Below are 17,778 nucleotides of genomic sequence, written 5' to 3'. Positions count from 1 at the left end.
AGGCTCCATTAATTTAAACGGGGGGATCTGGGGCTTTTTGCGGGGCTTAGTATGGGAGAAGCGGAGAAATTGAGCGACAGCCGTGGTGACGAACCTGCGGAAGCGAATGCGCGGCCACGGCGGGAAACGGCCGAGGAGGCGCCACCCGCGGGACCGGCGGGACCCGGGACATCCCAGGGTATATCCCGGGATATTCGGGAGCACCGGGACATCCCGGGATATTCGAGAGCACCGGGACGTCCCTGGGAACATCCCGGGGCATTTGGGAGCACCGGGACATCCCTGAGGGCATCTGGGCACTCGGAGGTACTGGGACACACCGTGGAGCAGCACCGGGACCCTCAGGAGGAGCATCACAGGGCACTCCCGGGGGACCCTCCGGAGGAGCATCCCGGGGCACTCCGACGATGATCCCGTAGCTGAATTCTTCCCCGTTTTGTTTTAATTTTTTTCTTGCTCGGGCAGGAATCTTTAAAATCTTCCTGCCCCCGCCGAGGCCGGGTGGAGCTGACGATGCTGGAGGGAAGCTGAAGGAAATGGCTCAACCTGGAAGGATTTGCAGAGTCGGGCCCTGTGTAACAGGAGGAATTGCAAATCTACGAAGAGAGGCTCATTGAATTATTTTTGGGATAGGATCCACCATGCTCCTGTCCCATCAGGGACTGCTGCTTGGTTTGTGGGCCAGTGTTGCTTTTTTAACATGGACTTCTGGAGCTTTTCCTCAGATAGTGAAGAGTGGAGGGAAGAGAAAATATACTAGCGAGAGGAAAGTCAGGTTTGTGAACTGTTGCTTAAAAGAAAGGGGAATATTTAATGTGTTGACATGTCTGAAGATGCTTTATTGGAAGAGGACATTTGGGAGTACAAATCCATTAGGAAGCGAAAGCATCAGAGTAACTCACAGAGCATCTCCACCCCTGTGCAGGATGTAAGTGTTGGCAAGGGCAGGCCAAAAAGAAAGAGAAATGGAAAAAAGAAATTGACCGGAAAAACTGGTACACCTCAGAAAGCCAAGCAGAGCTCACGGGCTGGTCAGGATGTGGATGAATGTAAAGAAGACGGCAGTGTGCACTCCCAGGATAGTGTGGGCAGCCTGGCAGAACAGAGCTCACAAAGTGCAAAGCCCGTTCACGATGGATTCTGTCCCAGCTGCCAGATGCCCTTCTCTTTGCTGTTGGTCCAGACACCTCAGTGGCATGTCTATGAATGTTTGGAAACTCCAGGATCCGTTGAAAAAGGTATGAATAGAATAATAAAAAAGCCTTCAGAGAAAACTTACAGACTTCTCATGAAATGTTGCTGTAAACCTCATTTTTATTCAGCTCAAAATCTGAAATGGTAGTTAGTATGGTTTTTATCATGTTTTATTATGTTGTTGCTGATCAGTTCTATTTTTATACGAAATTTTTGCTTCTTTGTGAAAAACGTGGAAATCTGACATGAAAATATAATTTCCGAATATAATCTCTGAGAAAGTTTCATGGCTGTTTATCAAGTTTTAGTATTTCTTCATCAAACTGAAGGTGTATATTTAAAGTAATGAAACCTGTTACAATGACAGTGTCAGAAAAGAACCTTCAGGCACTAGAGTGCTACTTTTGACATGAAGTTTCTATCTCCTTGGGTATAGATTTTATTATCTTGTATTCATGTTGATATGTGATTTGTTCAGTTGTCTATGGACATTTGGAAGCTGAAATATGCCAATTTACTTGAAATGTTAACTTGTGGCCCACTATGGTTTAGAAATTTTATATAGAAATAGAGACTAACATTCCCGTATCATAAGACAACTGTTTTCTTTTGAGCTCTGTACAAGAAGAATAAAACTGACACTTTCCAAATTCTAGTTTCATGGGGAAATACCATAGCTAAACAGCTTCAGGTATCCAATTTATGTCCTTAATACACCTCATAACTTTTGTAAAACAGAAAGCATACATTCAGGAAACATAAGTAAAGGCTGTTTTAGGTAATGTTTTAGGTAATGTTTAGGTAATGTTTTAGGTAAGTTTAGGTAACTTTTTACATTTTGATAACCTTCCTCGAGTTTCTCTTTGGAACAATAACATGTAAGTCCTTTCATGCTGATTTTGGCAGTGCTTTTAATTTAAGGCAGGTGTTTTAACACCTCATTTCTGTCTTACTCCCATAATTAACAGGTGCAAAATCCTTCTGGTGGGTTTATGCATTCACTTTAAAAGCCTGAAAAGTTAGGCTGGCAGATTGTTACTGGGAAAGGCCTAGGAAAGTGCTATGGATTTTCTTCCCTAGCATCTCAACACTGAATGTTTTCTTCATAGGTAAATGCACAACTTTTTTTCTTTATTTTCCTAGTGTGTAATATCAGACAGTTTAAAATGGAGTTTCAGGTTAATTCAGAATTGAGATTGGTTTATTTGTTTGTTACTTACATTTGTAGTATACTGGCTGTTTCTGAGCTTGTTGCTTGACTGTGAGACAATTCTAAATCAGAAGCCGTGTGATTACAGGAGGACTGCATTGAAACAGGGTCAAGTATTCTTTTTAATGGGCTGTAAAATTCAGGCATAGTGCTGTGTTTGGTTTTAGGCTGGAAGCTTCTCATTGCTCAGCTCAGAGCAAGAGGCCTTGGTGGCTTGAAAATTACTTTTTATTTGTGCCTTCTATCCTCCAGCAGCTGTATTTATAAGAAAAAGCTGCTAAATGTTGTGTCACATGAGATTTTTATTTTAACTGTGCCAACTATACTTGCAAAGGTGTTACCATTGCTCCTTTGTTTGACTCTTTCCATAGAGTGTCCTGATGGTCTGCAGTGCACCTCCACCATCCCATCCCACTACAAGCGTTACAGCCATTTTCTGCTTGCAGCTAACAGGGCAGGGGAGTACCTTGAAAACCCTTTGGGAACCACTGTGGACATGAAGGTGACATGTGCTACTGCTGCAAAGCCCAGCTGCTCCCCACGTTATGCAGAGGAAACCTCAGGGAATGACAAACCCTCTACTGAAATAAAGCATGCCCCAAATGATGACTGTGCATCAATGTTACGGAATTCACCACAAATGAAGTCTCTAAATACAATTAGTGGAAGCACTTCCTTTTTTGCAGGTCTTGAAAAAACTCAGCAGACACTTCAGCTTCCAGAGATGGCAGATAATCATTGTAAATTTGATTTTTTTGATTTTGCATCCTCTCAAGAAAGTGAGACAGGAAAACATCTGTGTGTAGAGAAAAATGCAAGTCAGCCAAGTCTGCTACAGTCAGGAGTGGATTTCAATGACTATGGAATTTCTTACTCACCACTAAGTACATTTGAGGAAAGTGAAGAGGAAGAGGAGGAAAAAGTAAAAGTATCACAGAATAAATTATTCGAAGTGCAAAACTCAGAAGAAGACTCCAATTCTGTGGCATTTAAAACATTTGATGGACTTCTCTTACAGAGGAAGCCTCAGTATGAGCATGCAAAAATGGAAAATTTCATAACTAAAAAACCCCCCTGTGGGGAAGAAAATACACTGAACCATCTAGATCCTCAGCAAGGGGTGGTAGCCAGTGGATCCTCTTCTGCTTGTAGTGACAGGGAGGCTGAACAGCCAGAATTGATTTCCTCTGCTGCAAAAGCAGGAGCCACAGAGTCAGAAGATGCTGGTGCTTGTGCTCTGGGTTCTTCATGTGTGAGTTTTACTGGGACATCATCACTGCTAGACAGAGAAGATGGTGGCTCTCTTCTGACACAGAAGTGTAATGTTTTGAGGGCGCCAAGTAACATTTTAACTGGTACAGATAAAAAGACTGCCAGTGCAATTGATAAAACAGCTCACCAGGAGAGTTTGCAGACAGCAGGGGAGAAAAAAGGAAGTCTTAGTACGGCTGCTGTGTGCTTTCCCAGCCCCATCTCTTCTAAATCAATGCCATCTCTTTCATCAGCATCTGTGAACAGTAAGTCCAGTCCTGCCAAAGAACTTAAACAAATGGACATTGGTGTTTTCTTTGGGTTGAAACCCAAAGCAAAGGAGGAACGCAAAGGAGAGGTGTGTTTGAAGGAGAAAAAGCAGATACCAGCTTCAGTATCTCCTAATGGAAAGAGGCCCAGACAGCAAAAAAGGAAGGCTGAGGAGTCTGTGGGAGATGTGGAAGCAGTTACAGAAAGTTCAAGTAAAAATGAAGCCATTGCAGATGTACCTTCTGGTGGCCAACGAAGGTGGAGAAAAAAATTTAAAGAATTACCTACTACAGGTGAAGGAGCAAGAAAAAAACACTGCCCCTTCTACAAGAAAATACCAGGTGAGAGGTAACTTGGTTTTTCATAGAGGTTAATTTATTTTTGCTGGAGTGTTGTGTTTTTGTCCTAATTTTAGACTTCAGTATTTTTACTCCTGAAAACTGCTTTCTTAAATGTGTCTTATTTGCTTAACTGGTTATCATCTGTGTAAGAGGGCAGCTGAACAACATACTTGAGAGGCCTTTGAAAGTATTTGTTTGTGAAAATCTCTTTTTGCCACTGTTGACTGATACACAAAACACATGAATCTTTAAATGGCTCCTTCGGTTGTATGCAGAATAACTATTACCTTTTAACTGGGAAGAAAGGAAAAAACAAATCAATATCTGATTAGAAATTGGTTTTGAACTTTGCATGTTTACTGGCTGGATTCTCTTCCCTCTTTGCTGTAGGAACTGGCTTTACAGTTGATGCCTTCCAGTATGGGGAAATTGAAGGCTGCACAGCTTATTTCCTTACTCATTTTCACTCTGACCACTACAGTGGACTAACAAAAAACTTCAGGTTTCCAATCTACTGTAATAAGGTAAGGCTTTTCAAGATTACTAGATACCATTATATCCATATGCTTTTGTACTTTTATATCTATCACTTTTGTACTGATGGAAGTAAATAGAAGATCAGTGGTTGGGGCCCTTTATTGGGTTAGTGGATATGTACAGGGGAAAGTGCATTTTGTTTGTGTGAAATCCTTACCTTGATTTGACTGATCAAGAGGATTAGTGAAACTTCCCTCCCTAGATACCATGAAAAAAAATCAGGTTTAAAAAGGATCTGTGGAGGTCACATAGACCAATTTCCTGCACAGTGGAACCTTCAAAGTTAGATCAGACTGCAGGGAGTCTTTTGTCAGTCAAATTTTGAACATTGGCCAGAATTTACTATGTCTCCTTGCAACCTGTTGCAGTGCTTACCTTTTCTGTTTTTTTTCCCCCCCTAATAATACATTTGAAATTTCTGGTTTTGCAACTTGCCATTGTAGCTTTTTTTTTGTATGTGTGCATCATGAAGAATCTGGCTCCATTTTCTCTAAACTGTTTCTGTGATGGAAGCCTGAAATAGATTCTGCATGAGTCATCTCTTTTCCACATTAAGCAAGTGAATTATTTCAGACTGATTATTTGTGTCCTGTACTTTGGGCTGCTGAATGGCCACGACTGCCATTAGCTGTTGTAGGTCCAACTAGCTGTTACCTGGAAACTTCTTCACTTGTTTAAAGACGATTTTACCCACCCCTTTCTCTTGACTTGATAGTGTGCAACAGATCTTCTTCCCCCTTATTTGCCTCCTCTCTGATTCCAATCCACAGCCTGTTGACAGGCTTTTAAAAGTTTGCTACCTGAAGACAGCTTTTCTCAGTTTGCTTTTTGAGGAGTGAAATGCTGCTGAAGGGCTTGGCTACATCCAGGGCCTTAGAGTTTCTCTCCAAGCCAGTCTGGCTTTGAGAGCTTTTGTTTCCATATTGAACAGTGCTTTTTTCAGACTTTGTTCCTGTTTTAAATCCTGTCTGTGTTGCAGATAACTGGCAATCTGGTGAAGAGCAAGCTCCGAGTGCAGGAGCAGCATGTCCATGTGCTGCCCATGGACACGCCCTGTGTGGTCAATGGGATCAAAGTGCTGTTGCTTGATGCCAATCAGTAGGTATCATTGCATTTCTTACAGGTGGAGAATTTCTTACAGGTAGTTAGCTTTTGAATAGGTGAGTTATCTTCAAAAATGAAACAGGGTTTTTTAGAATTTAATTTAACTTTTTTTTTGTGTACGTTGTGTTAACCACATGTTGCTCCGTAATTTTTGTTTGAGAGGTTGAATGATTTTCTAGTGGTCTGAACACTTCCTGGTTTTTGGTGTCTAGTTGGGAACCTAGTAGATTTGATTATCAGATACATTAGGTTTCTGTAGCTTGAACTGATGATGGGGAAATCTGAGCTAAAGAAAAATGTGGTACTTTGGATTCTGTGAGAGACACAACCTAGCAAACATTTTGAAAATTGGACTTTGAAGAAAAGCCTGTTGAAATCTGGACAAGATTTCTACTGAATTTGGTGATAAAGGGTGAGATTTTGTCTGTTAGACTGGCACTGTGTGGAAATGCTGGATTTAAAGTTCACTAGCACCTGACTTCCAGTCCCGTGCTCTTGTTCTGCCTCTTGATACATTTTTTTGGCCATGGGCTAGAGGAAGACTCCCTTCCCTGCAGTACATTTATTGAAATGCAGGACTGTGTCACAGCTGGTTTGAACATTGCTTAGTGTAAGATTTGTTTATACTTGGAGAGATAAAACTCCCTTAAGTCCTCTGAGAACCATCTCTAGGAATGAAGGAAGCCTTGCTGCTTATGTAATTTGTATACTTCTCATTTTTCCTGTTTGTCCTCTGATTCCCTGCTCCAATTTAAAAGCTGTGCATACCTTAGCTACAAAGTTCAGCTTCTTGAAGAGTTTGCTAATTCTGTCCTTTTCACTTTGTTTCATGCCAGTTTTTCTTTTTTTGAGATTTCATTTACCCTTTGCAGGTGATCGATATCTAAAATAGTCCCACTCAGGTTTTCCAGTCTTGCCCTTCAGAAAGCTTTGGCAAGCAGCTGCAGAAGGCACAATGGAATCACTGTCAGCAGTAAGGGAGTTGTGTTTGTAACCAGGGACTTCTGGATCCAGAACAACATTTAAAATCTGCAAATAGAATTTAAAAGAAAGTGCTCCAGTAAGTCCTGCAGGAAGGAAGATGAATCTGCAGCAATACAATTCTGTTTGTCTTGAGCAAGATTGCTGCTTCTCTTTGGTGTGCTGTTTCCTCTTTGAACCAAATAATAGCATGATTGCAGCTAAGGCAGGATCTGTGCCATGCCTGGAAGGTGGGGCATCCCAAAAAGGCAGTTGATATTTGATTGCTTTACTTTTGATGTGGATTTTTTGTTTCTTCTTTCCATCTCAGGTGAGAACTCAAGCTTGTGTGTGGCCATAGGATTAGCTGCAGAATTCCTTTAGAAATCAGGAATTCCTAGCTGAATTAGTCTGTATAGCAGCTATGATCTAAAATGCTATTCTGCACATGTTTCTGCTGCTGAAGGGTGGTCTGTCTCTTAAAGTAGTTTATCAGTATAGAGACTTGACATAATTTGTGTTGGGCTTTTTTGTTTGTTTGTTTCAGTTGTCCAGGTGCAGCAATGATCCTCTTCTACCTGCCAAGTGGGGCTGTTATTCTGCACACAGGGGACTTCAGAGCAGACCCTTCCATGGAGCGCTACCCTGCTCTGATGGGCCAGAAAATCCACACCCTTTACCTTGATACCACGTGAGTTGGCTGGAAATTGATTTTTTTGTTGTTGTTGTTTTTATTCTTAGTCTTTTCAGTTTAGTAAGGCTTTGAACCAAATTAATGTAATTTTAAATTACATTGCTGTGATAAGTGTGCTTGAATAAAAGCAGAGATTTATTAAAAGTACGTGTATGTGTAGCTTGTTCATTGGTTATGCTGTTACATTAGAGAATAAAAGTGGAAAGTGGTGGAAAAGATGCTGAAGTATTTGCTCAGGTTACCATATTATTTATAAGTGGTATTAAATTTAGGGTGTCAAAACTCATACATTAAGTGTTCAGGTTTATGGAACACTAGTTTTCAGTGGATTCAACTCTATTATAAAAAGAAGTGTGAAGGAATTCAAAGGTGAAAGAATGCCAAAAGGCTGAATCAGTTTTGGGAGTTTTCATTAGACCTTCCTCTGATTCATTTATATAAAATTGGTTTTGTGTGAATGATGACTAATGCCCAGCTGCAGACTTTCATTTCTGTTCCATATGTTTCTGTGAATGAGTAATGACTTACATTATGGTTTGTGTGTATGACAAAAAATAGATATAAGGATATAATCAGGATGTGACAGAAATATCAATCTTGCAAGAGCACTTGGTATTCATGAAGAAGAAAATGTAGAATTCAGTACCAGACAGTGAATAGTTGTAGAGAAAACAATGATATATGCTCAGTGTGATTTTTGTTGCAACAATTTCTGGGCACCTCAGTGTTTCTAATAGACTGCTATTATATAGAAGAGTAATGTCTTTTTCACTTCCTGAGTACATGGAGTTTTGAGGGCCTTCATGGCAATTTCAGATGTCTTTTATCTTTTGTAACAAAGTGATCTATTTTGTTTCCCTGCCCCAGATACTGTAGCCCTGAGTACACTTTTCCTGCACAACAAGAGGTTATCCAGTTTGCTGTCAACATTGCCTTTGAGACAGTGACCTTAAACCCACGAACTCTAGTTGTCTGTGGCACCTACTCCATTGGAAAAGAAAAAGTTTTCTTAGGTATGTAAAAGAAGTGTATTGGATCAAAGAACTAATTTAATGTCTAATTTAGTGTTACGAAATGGCTTTCTTGAAGACATAAAAGGTTGTTTAGTCAGAATGTTCAGATATAGTGTAAAGAAATTAAATGTATTTAATAATCCTCCTGCTATTTTTTAAGTTTTCTAATCAATAAGCTTTAACTTTCTGAAAGAAATCGTGTTCTACCATGTTTACAACCTTCCCCCCACACTGAATATACATGTGGCCAGTTTATATGTATGAACTGTATGAACCTTTTTAATTGACTGTGGTGAGAAAATTGCTAAGAGCAATTAAAAAATAAATAAGTGAGGTCTTTATGACATTCTTGTTGTTAATAATTTCAAGAAACAGCAAAGGGATGTTATTCTTAGAGTAGACTTCTATTTTGAGCTTTTCCTTCCAGTTTATATTATATATCTTTTCTGACTAAGTGAAGATCTTGTGTGCTATGCTTCAGTCAGTTACAGCACCAGGAACCAACATGATTGCCCAAATGTCTGCTTCAGAGCAGGCAGATGTGCACCATTTGTGCATATTTAAAATCATCAATAGAAGACCTACTCTCACTGAAATTTAGTCTGTCTTCAGTGTGGGCTGTTTGTCACATATTCCAAAAACTGCACATTTCTGGCATCTTTGGAATAAATACCAGTTCACCTCAGTAACACTCTACCAAAGAAATGTGACTTAGAATTTATCAAGGTACTTTTCCTTCTTTTTCCAATTGTTATACAAAATTCTGCTGCTAAAATGTATGGGACAAAGGTTTTTAACACCCATTATAGGATTCTCTTCCTAATGTAAGAATACAAAACACTATATCCTGTTGAATATGGATTTCTTTTTTAATAGTAAAAATTATCTTGTACAACAATCAGGACTATGTCCAAAACAAGCCAAAAAAGAACTCTTACAATTTTCTCTATCTGGTTTCTTCCTAATGAATCCTAAAGCAATTGCTGAAGTTCTGGGCTCAAAGGCAAGTATGTCCCGTGACAAATACAAAACCCTGCAGTGCTTGGAGTCAGCAGCTGTCAATTCCCTCATCAGTGTGGACTGGAAGGGTACTTTGCTTCATGTTCTTCCCATGATGCAAATTAATTTTAAGGTAAGTTCAGAAAATGGACTATTGATGAACGTGCTAGTAAAATTCTCTTGGCTTTCCCAGCCAGTGCTGTGTTTGGTGCTTTTTAACCTCTTGTCAGATCATATTTATTTAGTGGGGCTTTGACATGTAGCAATACATTGAAAATGAAATGCAATTAAACATTAATAACTTATCCAAACATGATGTGGTACTTGTTCAAGATAAGGTGAGGCTTGTTCAAAGACCTGCTCTTTGCAGGCCTTTTTGAAGTAGGTTTATGTAATGACTGCCTGATCTGTCCTCTTAGCAATTAATATATTGTGACATGGAGTTCCTGTTTTCAGCCTGTATTTTACCTGGTCCAGTGTAGGAAAAGTCTAAAAGGATTTTCTGCCTGTGAGCCTCTGTTTTGAGGCAGCTTATGAACATGGCCAACTACCAGTTCTCTAATATTTGTCAAAAAAGCAAGTAAACCAGTTAATTTTAAAGCATGATTTCATCTAAGTTGATTTCAAATGCACATTTGGTTGAGATTTGAGACACTGAGTTTTTGTTGTTGAGCATTTTTTCTGGGAATTTCTTTGTTTGGAAAGATGACTTATTCCCAGGTTATTCTAAATAGACAAAATACTGAAGGGCAGTAAGGTAAAGCAGCAGGCTCTAGATTAAAGTAACCAGGAAGAAAGGAAAAAAAAGCCAGTGGCTGTTTATGCCTTATAGGCTTGGATTAATTTTCCTGTTTTGCTTCAGGCCTGCTGTGCCATCTCAAGCAAATCCTTCAGACCAAGATGGTATTTAGCTGCAGGACAAGTGGAGGTCAGAGTTGACCTAAAAAGGAGTAAAAAAGGCTATATGGTTTGGATGGAGCTGCAGGAGATGGAACTTAGTATCTTAATGCTTTAACTTTGTTCCATGATGTTTTCAGTGGTGGAGCAGAAAATGAGTAATGGAAATATGTATGGATTTATTTTTAGTGTGTTGTGCTGTCTTAAACAGGAATTGATTTGAGTTTCTTGTGCAGATTTCTGGGTTGCTAAGTCACCTGTCCCAGCATGCGTGGATACTGACAGGACTGGACTTTCAGGGGGTGGAGGAGAAATCCTCAAGGGCAGCTTTACTTCCCAGAGGGAGGCAGTTGTGTCAGGCAGGGTCTCACCTCTGAGATCAGCAGCCTCTAAACCAATCTCCAGTGTGACAAAAGCCATGCTTGGACCCTGAAAAGGAATTTTAAATGCTTAAAGATGAGTTCATATGATCATTTATCTTACTTTTGGATTTGGTATATATTAAGAAAATATAAAAAAAACCCAAACAAACCCAGAGATGTGGTACTTCACTGCAGTATTTGGTTTTACCCCAGTAAAATGCAGGGATTGCTCTATGTACTGACAAATGGCTGTTCTTGAATAAGCCAGATGAGTTTAAGTGGTGTTAGGGCTAGTGGTAAATTAAATATTTAATCATGCTTGAGTCTTTTCCTATCTTATGGAATCTGTTTGTGTACACTGCTGACTTTAGTGCCACTCTGAATATCAGGCTGTCATGGTGATTGAAGGAGGTTGGTGTAGCAGTGAAATACATTTTCCATTCAAAAGGGTGAAGGTTTAGAACAGTGTTGGCTAAAGCAATAAACGAAGAAATTGGAATGTGTATTTAAAATGGACTTGTTATGAGCAAACACAGCAGTCATTTGTTTTGGGGAAAGAGGCCATCTTTTCCAAAATGCATGCATGGTTCTTTTGCAACAAACAATTTTTTTTGTAACTCAAAAATTGAGGCTTTTGCCTAACTTGACTATGTGGTGGAAACTTTCCAGGGAACTGACTTTTGTGGGTCTATGAATCTTTCATGTTGTTTAACTCAGCAAGGTCTTGTACTGGCATTGAGGTGAGACTTTCAGAAGTGAAAGTGATTGAAATGCACAAATAATTTTTTTATAAGCTTGAAATTGCATCCTTAATGTGACTGTTGCACACTTGATTTATAACAAAACTCAAAACCAGATTAGCATTGTTAATATAATAATCATTGCATTTGAAGTACTATATTTAGATTTCATTAGAGCAAGGGGAGAAAATTTGTGAGTAATTACCTGAATCTATGTTAATACTCCCAAAATGGAATGTGAAGGAGAATTAGACTGCTACAGTTATACCTTTAATTAAGTGAGGACTGAACATTCACAGTGTGTTGAAAGTCACAGCAGTGAGCCATAATTCTTGTTGCTGAATGAAATGTCTTCTGTGGTAGGGTTTTTAAAAATTATTTTGTGTACCTGGTTTGATGGATTCTATATGTTGCTATTGGACATTGTACTGAAGGTGTTGTTAAATGTGGCAGTTTTCTGCTGCCCTGTTTTAGAATTCTCAATACTCTCTCACCTTGTGAGAGAGTATTCTCAAGTGTCTGACAGGTTAGATAATTTTCTATCACAGCCCATCTATCTCCCTCTACCCTCCTTTTTAATCAGCCTTTATTTTGTATTCCTCTCTCTCCTGCTAATATAAAGTTTGATTTTGAGTTCTGTAACCCTGTAGGGCTTTCAGATTAGGAATTTGCCTGTAAGATTTTATACAGGATACATGAAATTGATTTTCTGTTTTTAACTTGAAGCAATACTGACTTCACTTTATGCAGGCATAGGATTGTACATACTTGGAAATTTTTTCAAGGTAATTTCCTTTTTAGAGTGAGAAGATGAGAGGTGGTTTCCTTCCTGTCTTGGAGAGGTGGTAAAACATGGTTTAGTGCTCAGAGCAATACTTAGCTCGTGCACTGGCTTGCAGTAAGTTTTTTGGGGTAGGTTAATTAAATCTGGTTACTTGTGGGCATAAGCAGGTGTCAAAACCTCTGTGATGATTTTGCACTGAAGCAGCATTTCACCATCTTCCATCTCCACTCAGCTGCTGACCTCTGGTTTAGAGGAGGAAATGAACAATTTGTGGAGCAAGGTTTATAAGAAAGTGTGATTATTCCTTATGTGTTCTGATCTGTAATGCAAAGCTGTTCATATGTTCCTAATTCAGATTAAGAAATTGAGATCCTAAGGGACCAGTTCTTTTGCAAATGTCAGTATTTGTCATTAATAATTGCAAGGTAGGTGCTCATTAAAATTAAAAAATGCCAGCGCATGAAAAGAAAATGTAGTCTGAATCTTCTCCATCATGAAATGGCAAACCTTTAGTCTAATTAGCTATTTAATGGGATTAAGTATATGCTATTTTTTTTCCCCACAGAGCTTGCAAGATCACTTGAATAAGTTTTCTGAGAATTTTGATCAAATTCTGGCTTTCAAACCTACGGGGTGGACCTACTCTGATTCATGCCTTTCTCTGGAGGATATCAAGCCTCAGACAAGAGGAAAAATCACTATATATGGTATAAGAGTGGCAAAGATTCAGTACATTTGGCTTTGTGTGGATGCTTTTCCTATTTTTATTCTGGAAACTCCTACTGATTTTGTAACTGCTGCTTTTTCTGGTAACTCATTGAGAAACAACAGATCTCTTCAGGAGAGATCTGTGAAATGAATAATCAAGAACAACTTAAATGCAGATTTTTACATACATTTTGCACCTGTCCTTGTTATGCAAATAAAAACTTTCACCTGATACAGGTAGAGACTTCAGGGATGGAGTCTTGGCCTGAGTGATGCTGGTGGCAGTGTAGTTCCAGAGCCAAGATTTCATTCTGTGACTTGTTTCTGAGAGAGTGTCTTCCTCTCAGTTCTTATTGGTGGGTGGAGCTAAAACCCTTAACATTCCTTTAACCAGGTCACTGATGTTGCTTAGCTTGTACTGATGAATGACTTGGTGACTTAATGCAAGGTAATTTTCCTAGAAGGGAAAATTGGAGGGAGGAGGGAGGGAGGTGTTTTACCTTAGCTATAAACTTTGGATCCCAAATGGGAATTGAAAAAACCCTTTTATCTAAAGTATTTCTTAGCTGGAAGGCTTGGAGGAAGCTCAGTGGCCTGACAGATGGCTGTGATTTGTTTTCATTTCAGGGATTCCTTACAGTGAGCACAGCAGTTACCTGGAAATGAAGCGTTTTGTTCAGTGGTTGAAGCCACAGAAAATCATCCCCACTGTCAATGTTGGTGACTGGAGAGACAGAAGCTTGATGGAAATGCATTTTAGAGACTGGATGACCGAGGGCAATAGGCAAAAATAAATACGAAGAAGAATGTTTATTGCAAAGGAAGTAGGCTGGAATGGGAATTGAGTTCCTGTGAGTTTTATTTATCTCCCTTTTCCATTAAGCTTTCTTTAGGGAGGACTAAACTGCCATTCTTTGAAGAAAGATAAATTTAGGAAAAGAAAAAAAAGGCACCTTGCTTTCTTGTGTATCTACTACTTTTTTCTTCCCCATAACATACCATTTTTGCAAGTTCATATTTTAGGTTATTTGTCTTACTACCTTTCCCCTGTTCTTAATTTTCCTCAGGTTGTGGAGATGCTCAGATGTGTAATGCTGGGGATTCAACAGTCTCCAGGATAATTTCTGAAAATAAGTTATTGTAATAAATGAGACAATATTGAGCTTATGTCACATGCTGTCTACTCAGGCTTCAGAGAAGCTCATTTCATGAGGCAGAACTGACTATTGTGATTTAAATATTGTTAAAAAAACTTACCTTGTGAGAGAGTATTGACGTGGGCTCCTGCAGCATATGTACTTTAGACAATTGTTTACAAAAGACACTTCTACATTCTGTTTAAGGTTTTTGCTCTTTTTTTAGTGATCTTTTTTAAAATAAAGAATATATCTTATGCCTATGTGTTCTTTCTGAGCAAAAAGCATTTCCTTTCAGAGCCAGAGTTGCTAACCTGAACAACCTGTCTGCACTGTCCTTGGTGAATGTGCTGTGTATGTTGCTTGTCTGAAGTTGCTCCTGTGTCCTCTGCAGTGCCAGTTCTCAGCAGGTGTTCAGAGCACAGGAGTGGTTCCTCACCCTGGAATCTCCATTGGGGTTTGCAGGTTGTATATAAACACTGGGGTTTGCAGGTTGTTTATATACAGGTTTGTCACCTGAACTCTGGAAAAACAAGAAAGGCAAATACTAGCACTGGCAGCAGAAAGGTAAATTTCACTTTGCATTTTTTGCCCTAATTCCTACCAGATTATCCAGTGCTGCTTTTTTTTGCATCTGCCTGGTGTTTATATACTGAAGTATGTGGATGCATGCAGGCACCCTAGTAAAATTTTAATCACTAAAATAAAAACTCTTCCAAAGTTCCAGGGTGTAATCACATGTAAGGAGTCATTCTCCAGCCCCTCAGAGTAGCTTGTCTGGAATCCTCAGTGCTATTTTATGTTGTAAGAACATTTTTTAAATGATCAATGCAAGTATAAACAGATCCTTGTCTCTGAGTGATGAGCTCTGTAATGTGAAGTCACTTGTTTTATTTGTCTTGTGAGAGAAATAAGTGAGGAACTGATGGCAAAAAGATTCTTTGTACTCAAAGAATTGTGAATGAGTATTTCACTGACATAAGGCACTGTAAATACTTCAGTTTAATTCAAGCATTTAAAGGAATCTGAAGTTTTTGTTTTACATCATGCATAGTGCTAGCTGGCTGTCACAAGAATGGGTAACTGAGTTGGACTGGAGTGCTCATTCCTAGGATTCCACTCCTTTTTGGAGGTGTATGAAGAAGTATCTTTTATGGCTTTTGCAAGAACCAAACCTGAATGAATGCCTTGTACAAATCAGAGCAAATTTGGGGATCCTATTTGGCAGGCAATTTTTTTACCAGTTGATTGTTAAGGAATTATGCATGGGGTTTTTTTTGCCTTCAGGGTCTTTTTCCTAATTTTTGCACGGACTATGAGAGGCTGGAATAAGCACCCCAGAGTCAAATCTTAGTCACAATTCTAACATCTTCTTGCTTCCATAGTTGCATTTTCAAGAATGACTGTTCCTACAGAGAATGAGTATGTTTGTGTGGTGGGGGGCTCCCACTGGGCTGATGCTGTTCCTGGTTTTGCAATTCCCTCTGTTTGTGCCACAGGTAACCCTGAACCCAAAAAATTCAACTTTCAGTGCAGCCTGATGAGTGTGAGGCACCTGTTACCCCTCTGTGCCTCCTGACCTCCTGCTATCAGTTTCTAGCCTGTCACCTAGAATGAGGGGTTGGGTCTTTTTTCTTTTAAAAGCAAACTGATTTCTGAAACTAACCCCAGGAGTGGTGAAACTGGCACTGGCATCTGCTGGACTGACCCAGTGAATCCTGCCCTGACATGAAGCAGGTGCTCACAGGCTCACTTTGGTCAGCAAAGCAGAAGGGCTTTTGTGCTGGAGGCTTTTTCCAGTTCCCTGCTCTGCTGTAGGTATTCCTGCCTGGGCCCACTGGGTGCTTTCATTCCTCCCTCTCTGGTTTGTGTTTGCACTTCCACCAGCTGGTTTTTGTGTGTAGATGAATTCTACAGCATTTCATCCACCTTCATGGAAGGAGATCTCCATCTTGCCTACTTATTTGGCCTCCTTTTTGTGGAAAAAACTTGTTTTCAGAATCCAAACTCGGGAATAAATGAGTTTTGTTCTCCTTATAATAAGATTAGTAACAGGTTAAGGTTGAGTGGGAGGACATACAAACAGATGTGGAAAACTATAACTAACAAGAATTTTGTGGGAAGATGTGACTTTTTGCCTTGTCTTGGTGGTTCCAAGGGACATCTCTCTGATCTCAGAAGTTTAAATCCTTTGGGGAGAGCAGACCTGGGATAAACCAAGTTTCCATGTTATTGTACAGATGTCATTAATTAGGACTTTGAGTCTGGCTCTACTTTTCCTAATGAAGAACTGATTTTTTTTTTTCAGTCTTTGGGCAGTGCTGGCATTAGAGATGGATGAATTAAAGCAATTTTTATTTTGGTTGAGAGTGGGGGTTCTGACTACAGCAAAGGTGCCACCTTTTCCCAGTCAGTGGAGGGGACTTAGACCTCTGTGGAAACACTAAACCAGGGTCCCCTGGACAGGGAGGTGGAGGAGTCAGCCTGTTCTGACACAAATACTGTGAGATTTCACTAAAGCAAGACGGGCTGTGAGCATCCCAGAGGCTCTTCCTGTTTGTCTGGGGCTGCCAGGCTCAGGGCAGGGGGCACAGCCAGTGACAGGGGCAGCTGCAGCACTTGCTTGATTGGCTTCCAAAGGCAGCCCCTCTGAAGGATCACTTTGTATTTCCCATCAGGACTCCTGCTCTGATTACATATCACCCCAACAGGCAGATAAATGAGCTAAAAGCAACTCTGTTGGAAAAGGGTAGCAGGAGGGGAGAGGGGAGATGAGGAGAGCAGCTCCTGCCTGTTCTGGCTCTGGCACTGGGTTTCAGGCTGGCTGTGATAAATGAAAGCACCCACAGCCTGTGGCCACCACTGGGGAGGGAGCTGGGAAGGCACATGTGAAGAATAAATTATATTGCAGAATACAAACAGCTAAAGGGAACTTCAAGGTGCTGGTATCTCTCTAAACCTTGATGTGAAATAACAACTGATAGCAACTTGGAGTGGAGAAAGAAACTGGGATCCCATTGACACGGTTAGAGGATATTTCTCTTATTTGATCAAACCTGTCTGCTCCTATGAGCTTTGTAAAGGTTTTTAGGATAAACTGCCATTTAAGTTCTTTGGGAAGATTGTGGTAGAGTTATTTCCATGTCAGGGTAAAGATGCAGTTATTGCTTTGATATGTTTTCTGTGTCTGAATGACTTTTGTTGAGTTTTCTTTGGTAGAGGAAAAAAAAAAGCAGCAGGTAAATTTTGAGAACAAGAGAATGCAGCCCAAATATTTCCATCCTCCCTTGGCTACAGAAAACCAGCTGCTTGTCATTTCAGAACCAAGACAAATAAGGCCATTACTTTAAAGGGTGGGTTACAGGCTTCTTTATGTGTTAAGGATTTATAGTGAAATGATGCAATTTGAAATTTTATTCAATAGCCACCATTCCAAACCACATGTGTTTGCAAAAACATTCAGTATTCATGTTTGTGAACCACACAGTATTAGTATATAGTGGGAATTACGACCAGCATGAATGAAATTCACAGGAAATACTGAAACTTGTCAGTACCAACATTAAAAATTGAAGATC

At 39.8% G+C, this 17,778-nt stretch overlaps 1 protein-coding gene across 1 annotated transcript; it reads left to right on the top strand.

Moving 5' to 3' along the window:
* Positions 1-310: 310 nt before the first annotated feature.
* Positions 311-14,457, top strand: DCLRE1A (DNA cross-link repair 1A). The gene is made up of 9 exons (XM_066554622.1): positions 311-1,238; positions 2,776-4,266; positions 4,657-4,790; positions 5,783-5,901; positions 7,415-7,558; positions 8,429-8,574; positions 9,552-9,706; positions 12,922-13,063; positions 13,692-14,457. Exons 1-9 carry the CDS (start codon positions 824-826, stop codon positions 13,856-13,858), a joined length of 2,913 nt encoding a protein of 970 aa, XP_066410719.1. The 5' UTR covers positions 311-823; the 3' UTR covers positions 13,859-14,457.
* Positions 14,458-17,778: the final 3,321 nt, after the last annotated feature.

Source organism: Molothrus aeneus, chromosome 8, assembly GCF_037042795.1.
Source record: "Molothrus aeneus isolate 106 chromosome 8, BPBGC_Maene_1.0, whole genome shotgun sequence".
In the NCBI taxonomy this organism is placed as follows: domain Eukaryota; kingdom Metazoa; phylum Chordata; class Aves; order Passeriformes; family Icteridae; genus Molothrus; species Molothrus aeneus.
Note: the sequence above shows the minus strand (reverse complement) of the source record. Positions and strands in the feature narration are given on the sequence as shown.